Source organism: Hetaerina americana, unplaced genomic scaffold (assembly GCF_022747635.1).
Source record: "Hetaerina americana unplaced genomic scaffold, ioHetAmer1.1.p SCAF_2, whole genome shotgun sequence".
Lineage (NCBI taxonomy): Eukaryota > Metazoa > Arthropoda > Insecta > Odonata > Calopterygidae > Hetaerina > Hetaerina americana.
This window is the reverse complement of record NW_027286763.1, coordinates 19114289-19128839: the sequence shown is the minus strand read 5'-3', so window position 1 is coordinate 19128839 and position 14551 is coordinate 19114289. Positions and strand designations below refer to the sequence as shown.

Genomic DNA, 14551 nt, shown 5'->3' with positions numbered 1-14551 from the left:
TTGTGACTCCTAACAAAACACAAAATCCAGCATCCTACTCTATATCAGGTCCCACTTCATCTCTGAGTACTTTTTTCCTCCCTTCATCCCGTCCAACATCCCTATCCTGTTCCTTCCATTTCCTCTTTTTCCCAACATTCTACCCTCAATCACAGTCTTCAACATCCCACTACCGGTCAACACCCCCTTCATCCACTTTTCCTGCTTCCATAGGATTGCTCCCAACAAACCCCTCTCTTCGCCTACCATACCAAGTACTTCCTCATTTGTTTTCTTCTCTGTCCATTTCACCTTCTCCATTCTTCTCCATACCCACATTTCAAAAGCCTCCAATCTACGTCTATCCTCCTGCTTCAATGACCATGTTTCCGCACCGTACATAGCTACGCTCCATATCAAAGTTTTTACGAGTCTTTTCTTAACATCCTTACTCAAAGTCCCTGTCATCAACTCCCTCCTCCTTGTGAAAGCCTCTTTGCCTAGCGCAATTCTCCTTACGTCCCTACTACTTTGACCGTGTTGGTCCAAAACACTACCGAGATACGTAAACTGTTCTACCTGCTCTAGTTTTGCCCTTCTATTCTAATGTTAAGCTTAGCCTTTTTCTTTCTAGAAAATCGCATAACCTTTGTTTAATTAATATTGATCCTCATCCCATACCTGTCGCACTGAATTTTTAATTCACTAAGCAATGCTTGCAGCCCCTTGGCTGACTGACAAACTAAAGCTTGGTCATCAGCAAACCTAACTGATTTTACAAATTCCCCGCTCACTTTCATTCCAACCTCCAGTTCTTCCCATGCCTCTTTAATTAATTCCTCTGCATACAGGTTGAACAGCAACGGTGATAATGGGCAACCCTGCCTTACACCTTTTCCTAACACTGCCCATCCGGACTCCCCGTTTCTCACCTGCACCTGAGCAGTCTGAGACATGTACAGGTTGCGGATTAGCCTCCTTTCCCTCCAATCTATTCCTATTTTCTGCATTATACTCATTAGTTTTTCCCAGTTTACTCTATCAAATGCTTTTTCGAAATCTACGAAACAGGCAAATACCTCCTGGTTGTGTTCTATATGCCTCTTGATTAATAATCTCATTACTGCAATGGCATCACACGTACCTCTCCCCTTCCTGAACCCAAACTTATCATCCCCTAAGTAATCATTTGCCCTACTCTCTATCCTTTTGTTTATGATCCTGAGAACAACTTTAGCTGCGTGGGATATCAAAATTATCGTCCTGTAGTCCTCACATGATGTAGCCTTTACCTTTTTTGGAATAGGAACTAAAACCGAGCTCACAAAGTCTTCCGGCCAGATTCCCTCCTCATAGATGCTACTAATCAATCCATTTGGACTCTTCCTACCACATTTTCTTAAGCCTTTAATCGCTCTGCAGCAATGTTGTTAACTGCCATTGCCTCATTTGATTTCATCCCTTAATACCCTATCTGTCTCATTGTCGAGTATGTTTGGACCTAAGATATCTTCACCTACATCAATCATTAATGATCCTTAAAGTTCATATGCCATTCATCATATTTAATAATACCATACACATATTGTGCTGAAGGTGTGAACAAAATTGAGGGAATGGTATAAGGGGAAATAGAACTGGGCTGAGGAATGAAAGTCGGTTGGAAATTCATGAGGTCATTATGATTTGTGGATGATCAAACTTTGGTTAGCAAATGAGCCAAGGGGTTACAAGCATTCCTTAGCACATTGTTAAGTGTCTATGAAAGGTATGGAATGAGAATCAGTCAACAAAACATAGGTCATGATATTTTCTGGAGAAGGGGAAGGAAATGTTAAATGTTTAATTATGAAGGTATCCACTAGAGCAGGTGGTGCAGTTTTCCTACCCTGGAAGTGGCTTGGACGAAAATGTTCAGACATAAAAAGAGAAATTGTGTTATGCAAAGAAATTTTCACGAGGTGGTAATTAATGGCAGGAATATTTAGAAAAGACTCATTAAAGCTTTGGTATGGAGAATGGTTTTGTGTGTCAGGGAAGCATTGCCCCTTGAACAAGATCATAAGCAGAGGTAGGAAGCTTTTGAATTAAGGTTGCGGAGAAGAATGGAGAAGGTGAAGTGGACAGAAAAGGAAACAAGCATGGTGGTGGAAGCATGGTGGGGTAGGAGAGATGAATCTTAGGAGAGATCCAAAGCAGGCAGTGAAGATGGGTATATAGCATTTTGATTGGAGAAGGTATGATGAAGAGTAGATAAAGGGGGGATGTTAGACAAGTCAGGAAGGGGTAGAAAAAGGATAAGCATGATGAATGGGATAATGAGAGGAAAGGATTATGTGGAAAAATATAAATGGCAAAGAAATTTATCATTGTGCAGTCTATTTACAACCAAAACCTACATTAATCAGTACAATACTTATAATTATTATATCATATTCTCTTCAGTGATTTGATTATTGCGTATCGAAGTTGCCAGTTGCCTCTTCTTATCAGTGTTTTATAAAAGTATATTTTTCTTTAGCTATCCCATTCATATTATTTTCTGAAAGATTTTGCAATATTTTAAAGAAGAAATGAGCTGAAACTAAAGTAGATTTACTCTTCTCTGGTTAATTTGGAACCAAGTCTCTGACCGAACATGCAACAAACTATGTCCTTAGAATTAAGGATTCATTCATAATCCAAAGGAATTCCTCCAAAGTCCTATAAAAAACATGACCTTTGCTAGTGATAATATGCTATATAATTGTTGAATTAATATATTTTTGCCTTTATCTTTGTGGAAATGATTATTACCGTTAATAATAATAATTAAATAAAACATTTCCAGGAAAAAAATGTACATTGACACATACAAGCAATATCAGATCATCAGAAAATAAGGTTATTTGATCATTGATATGTTAATTAATGCATTATTTATTTACGTTTCATTAAATTGATATCAAAACCAATCTACATCTTATAACTAACTCAATATGACTGCCGATCACCAATACAATGAAATTGTTTAGGCCTCCCTCTCAGTCAAAAGAAAATTCAATTCTCAGAATGAAGTTCTTTTATTTACTTTACGTTCAATTTTTTTCATTCAATTGAATGGACCAAAAAATTAAAACAATAAGAGAAAACAGGGCAAAATAACGCTACAAATATTTTCACACATTTTATGATTTGAAGGAATTTATCAAGTAACTCCTAATGTTTAAAATAAAATGAATAAGGAAGCAAAAAATATGTCAAACCCAATGAAAAACAAATTGACACTGAATAGGCTACTCTGAGTGGGTGGAGTTTTTAAATGAATAAGGGTATCTAATTTTCTCAAATTCAAATTACCACAATCCATTCGCCTGAGTAAAACAAATTCTAACAAATGTTCTTTCCGTTTTTCTTTTGTTTCTCACATACCAAAATAGTCAAGTTACTGTATAAATGTGGAAGTATGCGTAGTAATGGTGTACTGTCTTTGATAAATGAGTAAAATTTACACATTGATGATTTAGCCCAAATAAAATATATTTTACTCATTTATGCGATTCTTCGGAAGTTAAAGTAGTTTTTTTAAAGATGGAAAACAGGGAATCCCGAAAGTCACTGATGGGCGTTCGCAATCACAAATGACAGATGTTTGGAAGAGTAATGAGTTGGTGTGAATCAGACACATCCAGAAAAATATCTAGAAATGGAACTTTTTCGCACTGATGACTTTTATATTTTCCAAAATGGAGATAATAGCTTGTGGTGCGATAGAAATACAGGACAATTTCAAGCTAAGTCAGGTAGGTAGTTGATAACAATGTTTTGTGTTTGACCGGTATAAACCTGTTTTTAATCACGATTTTTATGAGAAATTCAGGTGTGTATCGTGTATTCGGTTTACTTGTATAATTGAGATTTCTGTGATGACTTTTTAAATATGTAGTTATCCTTTATATTTTTAGGTTGGGATTTGGTATCGGCTAACAATCCCGAATGCCTTGGGGTATTCTATGGATTTATTGGAAAAGTTGAACTTCAGTCAGGTGATTACCCTTTCGTTTAGTTTAATGTCTTGTTATTCCCGCGCAAAATATTGCTTTTCATTGTGGGTTTTGCAAATATTCTGTATGAATGATATATACGATTACACTTTTCGATTGTCGACAGGACTCACTTTAGTGGTTGATGTATTTTTTATGATTAAAAAGACGTGCCTAATTGTATTTACCCTTTTGACCCGAGGGAAATGTTATTTTTCAGTATTAAACAGTCGTCTTATGCTTATCAAACAATGTGCATTTGTTGGTGAGTTGCCGGGAGATCACAAGGTTTATAAAGTACAGTCTATCACATTCCTACCTCTCCGTGATGATGGAGCTTCCGAGTTATCCTTGGAACCATGTAAAAAACATCAGAAAAGCCGCAAGGTTGAAAAAATAGGAGGTATATTTGATTTGCAGCAGAAGGCAGCTTTTACTAAGACATGGGGAACCATAAAGTCAGCCACTAACACCATCAAATCTACAACACAGCAGGCAGCTGCATTGGCAGCATCGCAGGTAACTGGCGTAAGAATGATAAATTCCTAATTGGCATGGCTTTATGTTATCAAATTTTTATCTCAAAGCTATTCAAAATTTCCATGTAAAATCAAGGGTCTAAATTCATCGAAGGAAACTCAAATCAATTCAAATACCGGTTTATTATATTTTTATATCAAGCAATTTATTAAATTGAAGATGGTTTTCCGATGTTTCCTATGAAATGCGCTCTTAAAAGTGATTTGAATTCGAATGCATTTTTTGTCATTTAATTTAAAATTATGTAATTTTAACAAAATAAATAATAATTCGAAATTAGTACGCACGAAAATGTTACTATAATCAATTTTGTAAATCAAAAGAACATGTATATTAAAAAATAGTTAAGTTTAAGTTAATGATTAATTAAAACAAAACTAGTTAACAATTGTTTATCATAGGTTAAACTCGGGAAGAGGAGTGACATCAAAGACCGTGAAAGGTTTGAGCGACGCATATTAGAGGAGCTGCATAAAATATTTACTGAAACCGATTCCTTTTATTTTTCCTTAACTGGAGATTTGACAACTTCTCTTCAACGTCAATACACCATGAAAACGGAGGGTATTCCTCTGTGGAAACGAGTTGATGACAGGTTCTTTTGGAATCGGAATATGCTTGAGGATGTAATGAAATTGGTGGTAGGTGTCAAACTTTTATATTATATCGGAAATAATTAATCTATTGTTTTTTATTTCCATAATCTCTAATGCTTTTACAAGTCTTAATATAAAATCATTCAGATGTAGCATTGCAGAAGAAACTATTGAAATTACACTTGCATCTCTGTATTTGGGGGAGGGGTAATAAGTTCCCGAGGTTAAATGAAACTGTGAATTATACCAAATGCTGTATCATATGTTATTCATGTGGCAAGCTTAATTATGATGAAGTGTAATTAATGAAATACTGAATGTAAAATCTTATCGTATAATCATAACAAAGTGCATGGTGCATTTATAGAGTAGATATTTTCTCTCCATCTCTTTCCTGCATATTAAGCCATTGGGTTAATTATGTTATATACTCAATACTTTGCATATGGGAAAGCACTGCTCCCATGAAAAAATCAATTAACCTATTTTGAGGTCTCCTGAGCATGTGTTGGCCATATTCCAAATTGCCATAAATAATATCTGTGTGTCTATGACAATTTTTTGTGGTCACAGCAACTCAAAATGACAAGCACATTATAAAATTATATTAAAATTATGTTAAGAGTAGATGAACTGATCCCTACACGAATCTACCCACTTGAGTGACTGTCTGATCCTTTCTCAAACTCTATCAGTGGCATCACCATAAATACATATAAAAGGAGGATTAGAACTGAGAGTTCCTTTTTTTTAAACTGATATGAATTCCCATGAAGCACTATTATATTTCTATTATTAAAAAATAAAGGAATTGCATTATTGGTATGGGGCTGGAAATAAGTGCATAAAAGATTAAATTTTCTTATTCAATTCAGCATTTTTTGTTGTCTGCTTGATAAATTAAGGAAACATTGATCTTATGTAGATTTTTATTTGTTTTTTATGACCCTGCTGAATGTTGTTGTCATGGAGACAAAATTGCCAGGACTGGCTCTTTGTCCTTAATATAGCAAATGGCTAGTCCATCCCATCCCACGTGTGAAGACATTTCTAAAACATCATATATTTTGTCTGTGACTACCGTATTTTACCATTGATAACTCACACGTTATCTATGCAAAAATGTTCAGATGATCGTAAAAATGACGATGTGCATTATGTAATGAAAATTGAAAAAAATCCAAACATAGACGTATTTTTACACACACTATGTATAATATTTTCGCGCATATATGTATGTTTATACAGATGCGTGGTCTCTATTTATGTTCAATATAACTATGATGCCCTGGGCGGGCGGTATCTTTACAAATTCTTGATAACTACAAAGTTCTGGGTGTGCGTTATCGATGGGAAAATACGGTATAAACTGTGTGTTAGCATTTTATATTAATCTCAACAGTGAAAGTTAGCTCTTATGTTAGTTATGATAGTTATTTAATGCAAATACATATGGGAGAAAATGTTTATAATTAAAAGTACTCCTAAAGCATTGTATATTTTTCTGGGATTGACTTTTCTTTAGGCTGATAAGAGTTTGATGTTTGGGGAATAAATGCCCATTTCATGTTTGTGCCAGAATGCTTTTAGGATACAATATTAGAGACAAGCATGAACATGTCATTCTATACAATTGCAGCTTGTATAGAGCTAATGAGTTATTTGTTTGCTTGCCGTATTTCATGTGCATTGAACTTTTACCTGAATGAAAGGTATGGTTGGTTTTTATGAAAATGTTTTCATCATTTGACTTAATAAATTCATTTCATTACTTGCAGAATCCAAGAGCTGATTTTTGGATAGTTCCTATCATTCAAGGTTTTGTGCAAATTGAGCGATGCCAAGTAGAAATTGGTTTTGAACCAACTGGCCAAACTGCTTTTGAACCAAAGTATGAGGTAAGCTATGTTATACCATTATTTGATCTATTAAGGTCTTAGAATACATATCTCCAGCTCTTGTCTTTAATGTCTCTATGATAGAATCATAAACTATGTGTCAGAAGTCACAGAAGTTAGTTCCAACCCTAGTCAGAAGAGTGCAAGATTATGGATTTTACTGAAGGGAAATTAATACCATTACCGTCGGTTTTTTGGAATGAGTGTGTGATAATTTTCATTGACTATCTTGAAAAAGGAAATACTATCAATGGCGAGTATTTTGCGAACTATTTGCAATGTTTGAGCGAAGAAATCAAGCAAAAGCAGCCGCATTCGGCTAAGAAGAAAGTGTTGTTTCATCAAGACAATTCACCAGCTCGCAAAATTCATGAATTAAAGTTTGAATTGCTATGTCATGCACTCTATTCACCAGATTTAGCTCCCTTGGATTATTTTCCGTTCGCAAACTAGAAAAACTAACTTGGTGGTCCAAGATTTTCCAAGCGTGAAGAAGTGATGTCTGCGGCAGTTAATGGCTATTATGAGGAGCTAGACAGTTCTTATTATAAAAAGGGTACCGAAATTATTGAACATTGCTGGGAAAAGTGTATAGAGCTGAAAGGAGATTATGTTGAAGTATAAATTTTTTCCAAAATTTTTGTCTTTTCTTTGTTGGGTCGGGTACTTCTGGGATTACCCTTGTAGTAAGTTAATAATTTAATAGGTAAATGCCTGTTTCTGATTATCCAAAATATGTACAATCATCATTGTGTGCCCAAGTGTTTATATTTGTTTTTAAATTAATTTGAAAACTGTATAGCAATTTCTTACCAAACTTGACAATATCAACAAGTATTACATTTAAACTTGAAGTCATGAATTTCGTGTCTGAACATGGAAATGGGGCGGCTGAAAGGCATTGTGACTCATCTCTGACTGAGAAGATGATGCGAGAATAGAGGGTGCTGACGGTGGATTTAGTAAATGCAGATGAGTAAAACAGTTCACATTCATGTCCTCCTAAATGGTCATAGCTTCCACTGAAATTGGCTCTTCAGTGTGAAAGAAAGGCTATGATGGACCAACTCATGATATCATACCGATGGGAATATTGAAACGGCCTTCGACATCAAATTTTTGTGATTTTTTTAAGTCCAGGCAAAATGTTAAAACTGAGACTATGGAAATGTGTTTTTAAAAATGTGAAATAAGCAATGCGCTAAATGGATGTAAAGATGACGCTGTGTGAGAGGATAGTGAAAACTCCAATGAAAATAACTTAACTTCTCTAAGTAGTGAATTAAGTCATCTTGTTGAAATGCATTTGTATTCAGGAAGTGCTGAAATACAAGTATTCTAGTTATTTTATAATATCAAATGTACATGTGCTGTATATTGTTGAAATACTAGACCTTTATGTCTCCTTTTTCCAGACATTCACCATAAGCCTCATTTCTCGTCGAAGCAGATTTCGTGCTGGAACAAGGTATAAGAGGAGAGGAGTGGATGAGTCTGGAAAGTGTGCAAATTATGTGGAGACGGAACAGACAATTTCACACCACCATCACCTTGTTTCCTTTGTACAAGTCCGAGGGTCAGTTCCTATTTTTTGGAGTCAGCCAGGTTATAAGTATAGGCCACCTCCTCGCCTAGACAAAGGTATGTAGTCAATGGCATCAACTCTGCTCTGTAAGGTTGACACGTGCTTATGTCTTATATTTATTTGTAATGTTTTGATAATGCTGTACTATGGCATTGAGAAATCGTTTGGTTTGGGATAGTTTATATTGATATCTGTAATATTGTGATTAATACTGAATGTGAGTAGAGTAAAATTTTTCCCATGTGATTACTGCTTTCCACAACATAATATCCATCATTTTATTATTTTGAAAAATTTCCATTTTCTATAATATGCCTGAGCTCTGGAATTCTGTTATGTGAATGGCTTGATTAATTATTGGAATTTGTACTGTAGCATAGCTACAGTACACTCTCAATTAACTGAGATGCCTCAAGTTCAAGACTTCAAATTTTTGAATTTGTCCACTGAAAAATGAGACACAAAAGCTGATAGTATTATGCCATATATTTCCATCTACTGTGATAAAGGTATACATATAGTGTAGGTGTCTGAGAGATTTGCCTTTCCTAAGTGAACTTTGTTGGATTCAAGTCGCTTCTTCTTAGTTTCACTCTGTTCATCATTATGTCTCATATTTTATGGTTGTGTATGCACTTCCGCTCTGTCATCTTGCTCTGTGGTGCCCGCTTGAGCCACCACTGGAATGTTGGCTATAGTTTGCCTTCATTGTTGTATCCACCGGTATGGTATGTTGAATGGAAAATGGGAGGATAGTGTATGAAACGAATTTCAATTAAGCAATTTTATATGTTGGAGGATACCTTGTTCATGAGAGTTTTGCCTTTTCATGTTCCTGTTTCATAATGTCATCACCTATTGTGTATATTTTGTCTGCTGTCATTTACTTCTTTGGCAGACATGTTATGTGCTGTTTCAATTTCTTGCATAGTTGTTCACGGTTACATTTTTGAGGGCTGCCCATGACATGAGGCAAGTTCTGTGGTAGAGGTGAATGGTTTTTGATTTTGCCTGTAAGTTTTAAATTATCCAACTGTGCAAATGGAAAAATGTCAGTTAAAATGATATCAGTAGACATTATCATCATCATAGCCTCTTGAGTAGCTTCAGGCGTGATGTGGTGGAAGTCGAGCATCTTCAACTTTGACTTGTTATTCATCATCACTCATCATTCATCTTCGAGTTTGATCAGTTATTCATCATAGCCTCTGTTCACCATTTTCAAGAGCAAAGAAAAAATTAGGTCTGCTTTCAAACTGAAATTCTTTGTTAGAGACTCAGGTTACAATTGCCTCGCAGATGCAAGGCTTCATAGAGTTATGTTGAGGGGAACATTAAATGGATGCTTGACAAATTTGCAGCTTCCATTACTCCCATTACTCAGTAACTGACCATGTGGTGAATAAATCGCTCTTCTCATGCTTTACATCTGGGAATTTCTGTCTCCCTTTTAAGTGGGCTAGGTGATCCTAAGCCTATCTGGATATCTAGTATTCTGAAGTTTGGAAGGAGTGGGTAAGAAACATCCCAGCCATTGTTCATTTCAAGTTACACATCATTTGTTGAACTCCTGGAGGTATTCCATTCCAACTGTCATGATGTTCCAAAGCACAGCAGAAATTACATCTAGTTCAGTTGAGCCTATGTTCTTATCCTTCCATAGAGTGTCCATTTCTCTGATAAATTTATATTTTAGCAGATTGATTGGCATTTCAAGATAGTTAACTCTATTTTCAGGTGAAGCAGAGACTCAGGTTGCTTTTGAAAAACATTTTGAGGAGGAACTGTCCATATATGGACCAACGTGTGTCATAAGCTTGATTGAGCAGGCTGGCAAAGAAAAGATAGTGGGTGATGCATATACCAATCATGTTTTCAACTATAATAGTCCAGATTTGACCTATGTGACATTTGATTTCCATGAATATTGGTAAGCCTTTTAATATTTTGGTGGCATTGTGAAATGTAGCATAAAGCCTTGTTCTAACTATTTCCATTTATTTCTCTTGAAGCCGAGGAATGCATTTTGAAAATGTTTCAGTATTAGTTGCAAATTTAGTTGATGTCATACGTGAAATGAAGTTCTGCTGGATTGACAAAGAAGGATCAATATGTTCCCAGAAAGGAGTTTTTAGGGTTAATTGCATTGATTGTCTTGACAGAACCAATGTTGTTCAGGTAAAATTCATTCTTTGTTGTAATTTTTGAATTAACTCCTGGCTCATGGAATCTGTCCAAAACTCATGTAGCATTTTTGATTATCATATCAGACTGCCATTGCCAAGGCTGTTATGGAAATCCAATTCTCCAAGCTGGGCCTCATTTCTCCCGAAGGTATGGTTCCTGCCAATATTAGGAATACTTTTCAACTTCTTTGGGCTAACAATGGAGACACAATTAGCAAGCAGTATGCTGGGACCAATGCTTTAAAGGTATTTAATCTCTTGAAATAATTAATGCGTGTTATTTTAAATAAGATATAGAACATTTCCTTCAAAGTTTTTTTTCCTGTCAGCATGCATTTATGAGGGATATGATCGCCTTATATTTCAATCATTTTCCCTGATAAATCATGAATAATCATACCCAACTCCTTTTTTTATGATTTTCTGTATTCAAGAGTGTGACCCATTACTTACCCATTTTCCCCCAAACTAGGTGGGTCAATTAGGAAAGCATGACAATAGAGGTAAGTAGGGGATACATATACAAGGGCAGCATATTTGTATTTCTGTATAATTATTTTACACTGGAGTTGTTGCCAAATTAGATTGTTGTATTGTTTAATTCTTAATTGATATTACATCTTCACCGAGACAGTATCCATTATCCAAAATTAATAGTGTACTGAAGGTAGAGGGTGGTTTTAAAAACACACTAGGTGTAGAGTAAAAGATGCACAGCCCAGTAGGCTATGGTTGTGAGCGGTCATTTCTATACTTCTGTTCATAATATTTGCTTGGGATAAATAATAGAGGTGGTTTTGTGTTGCCTTCCTCAATAGTGCTGTTGAGGTTACACTGTCCCTCAATTGCCACATCACTGGGATCAGATGCTTTTGCAGCTGTCTCACTGAGGCTGTGTTGATGGCCTTTTGTCTGGCTCTTACCCTTTGGCCCTACTGCCATGGGTGACCCTACTAGGAGCAGTCGTCTTTGTTTCTACTAGCGTAACTCGTTATCAGAATCCGCAAGCACTTGCAACATGTCAAGGCTTTGTTCCATGGGGAAAGAACATAATGTAGAATGATTTATCAAGTGCTAAACCTGGATAGATAGAAGGTACAGCATGAGCAGTGGCATCATAGACGTTGTAATTAAATATGTAGTCCCAATTCAGAAGTTTGTGTCTTCATACAGCCGTACTTGTCTTCATGCTCTCTGTTAGTGAAATTATATTATATATTTAATAATATAATTAACTATAGCAAAAATAGCTGCTGCTTGGGAAAATTCTTATAGTTTAGTTTGAATTTCTAGGATATTTTGGTTAGAATAAATAAGTGTCGCAAGTAAGGTGGGACTAGATAGTTTTTTGAACTATTTTTGGTATACCGTGATCATATGTTATCATGAATTTAGTCTCACCTATGTTAGTGTGATGACGTAAGTTTCCATCCTATTACAGTCATACATATATTCATGCTGTTTAATTGTCCGATTGAGCGCTATTTGGATTCTTCCAATTGATTGAAGATTCTTTGTTTGGAACTTTCTTATCTGCAGGGTTTGAAAATATAATGTTAAGGGGTCTTACCTTTCTGATATAAGGTTTATCAATATGTGCCATGTGAGAAACTGTTGATTTCTTGCAAGCCCTATTATCTGTGACAGTGATAGTTATGGAATTGGCAACCTTCAAATCGAGGCATTTTCTTCAGATGGGCAAGAGGGTTCTTTTTTTGCAATTACCGTAAATTTTTTACATTTTACTCAATCATTTTTTCTTCCATAAGTCCCACCAACCTGTATTTAAAGTGTGAGGTTCCAATTGTGAGACTTCACCCAATGTGCATTCTTGTAGTGATGGTCATGGCCTTCTTTTTTATATTGATATTTTGGTGGCACGTGACCTTAATGAAGAACCAATGTGGGTGTGTCATCTCCCATACTGCCATATTTCTTAAGAAACTGTGGGAAATACGGTGACAGTAACTTTTAATGGTGCCAACCGTGAAATGTGCTTTACAATGCAACAATTTCAGAGGGTAAAAATCATTCACCTTGACTGAGATTCGAATCCAGATCCCTTGATGTCCAGCCCAGTCAAGCTGCCGAGGCATCCTCTTACATTCTGAGATTTTGGGGGCTTTGAACAAAAAAGATGTTCTGATGAAATGCCATACATACAATGTCACAGGCATGTCTAGTCTAGTGATGTGCCGCAGTCCATGAGGTTAAAACCAACTTTAAACCCCAGGGGTGTTTCACCTTTGACAAATTTCAAGAAACATGGGGTTGGGGGGCAAAGCCAGATATCGAGGGATCTGGGTTTCTAATCCCAGTCTGGTGAAAGATTTTTACACTCTGAAATTGTTGAATTGTGCTTCCATATATCATTGTACTATTTAAGTGTTCTGTTGTTTCTATATTTAATGAATGTAATTGTCAATTTTAGGGTGACTATACCAGAACTGGGGAAAGGAAGTTTACAGGACTTATGAAGGATGGAATGAATTCTGCAAATAGGTAATTCTATATCCATGATAATTTTATGTTGAAAATGTTATTGTGTACTTATTCTTGATTCTAAAACACAAAATTTTACAAGGTTTCTAATTCTGTTGTGTGTTTGGAATGTGAATTTCTCAGGATTGCAAAAATATGTTGTGACAGTCTGTACCTTTTTCTTGCTGTCTCTCTAAATCCTATATGGGTGAGACCTCTTATGGTATTGAAATGAAATTATGGACTATGTTATTCCAAAAACCTAATTAAAAAAAGTATGTGGAATTAGAAAGTCAATAATTTTATTTCAATATTTTATGTAAATTCCATAAAAATATGCCGGAGACATCAAATCTCATATAGTATATTTTTGGTTGGGTAAAACTGAAAATAATTTCTTAGTTTGTTAAGTATTATCTGAATTTGAAGCCATGACTACACTCTCTCAATTGCCATTCCCTGAAATCAGGTTAATGCATGTACCTTTTGAACAAGGAAAAGGCTGACAAAACACTCGTCAAAAGCATTGTTTCGGTCCCACTAGTAAAAATAATCTCGCAAAATTGAATTACTAGTTTTCCTTGACCCTCTGGAACAAGAAACTAACGTGTTAACTTTCTCAGTACATAATACTAAAAGAATTGGTAACAGCGAGAAATTTCTTCCACAATTGCAGATTGATTGGGGAAGTAAGAGATCTTAAGAGTTACAGCTAATTTTTATCCCTTATAAAGGTATATGGCATTTCAAAGAATAAGTTATCCTCTATATTAGTATTGATTGCGTCTGCTGTTAGGTGTGCTAATAAGCTGTATGAAAATATTCAGTTTTATCTGAATAAAGTATTGCTTAGGAAACGTGCTATTTAAAGCTCTGATTTACAGGAATTGTAATAATTTTAATCTTACAAAACAGCATTTATCAATCTTCTATACTGTGATTGTGTTACGAGAATTTGCAAAAATCTTTGCAACCCTTGATAGCCATTAGATAAGTCTTTTTACTTATGATTTTGCAATAATTTTCAAAAATGTATCTAACCCATACATCATCAAGAATAAGTGTGAGATATGTGGAGACACTTTTATATGCTTGAGTTCAATGACTGCTGGACATGCTGCACCATATTATTACATCATTCTTAGAGATCATTCAGAAATGAGGGTTAGCGATATCAATCCTAATGAAATTAAATACAAATGAGTAAAAATATCTGTCAATGAAAGTATTTTGAAAAGAAGTTTGAACTCAGGCTCTGTGTGTT

General features: G+C 35.3%; 1 protein-coding gene across 2 annotated transcripts in view; it reads left to right on the top strand.

The window, feature by feature from the left end:
* The first annotated feature begins 3402 nt into the window (after positions 1-3402).
* sp3 (phosphatidylinositide phosphatase spermathreecae) overlaps positions 3403-14551 on the top strand; it is a 46863-nt gene continuing 35714 nt past the window's right edge. For both annotated transcript variants that reach the window (XM_071585991.1, XM_071585988.1), the window contains exons 1-10: positions 3403-3761; positions 3924-4004; positions 4222-4520; positions 4943-5182; positions 6916-7035; positions 8451-8676; positions 10358-10550; positions 10633-10798; positions 10891-11052; positions 13238-13308. In XM_071585991.1, the coding sequence (XP_071442092.1) occupies positions 3665-3761; positions 3924-4004; positions 4222-4520; positions 4943-5182; positions 6916-7035; positions 8451-8676; positions 10358-10550; positions 10633-10798; positions 10891-11052; positions 13238-13308 (1655 nt within the window). In that variant the 5' untranslated portion in view covers positions 3403-3664. The remainder of the gene's footprint in view (positions 3762-3923; positions 4005-4221; positions 4521-4942; positions 5183-6915; positions 7036-8450; positions 8677-10357; positions 10551-10632; positions 10799-10890; positions 11053-13237; positions 13309-14551) is intronic.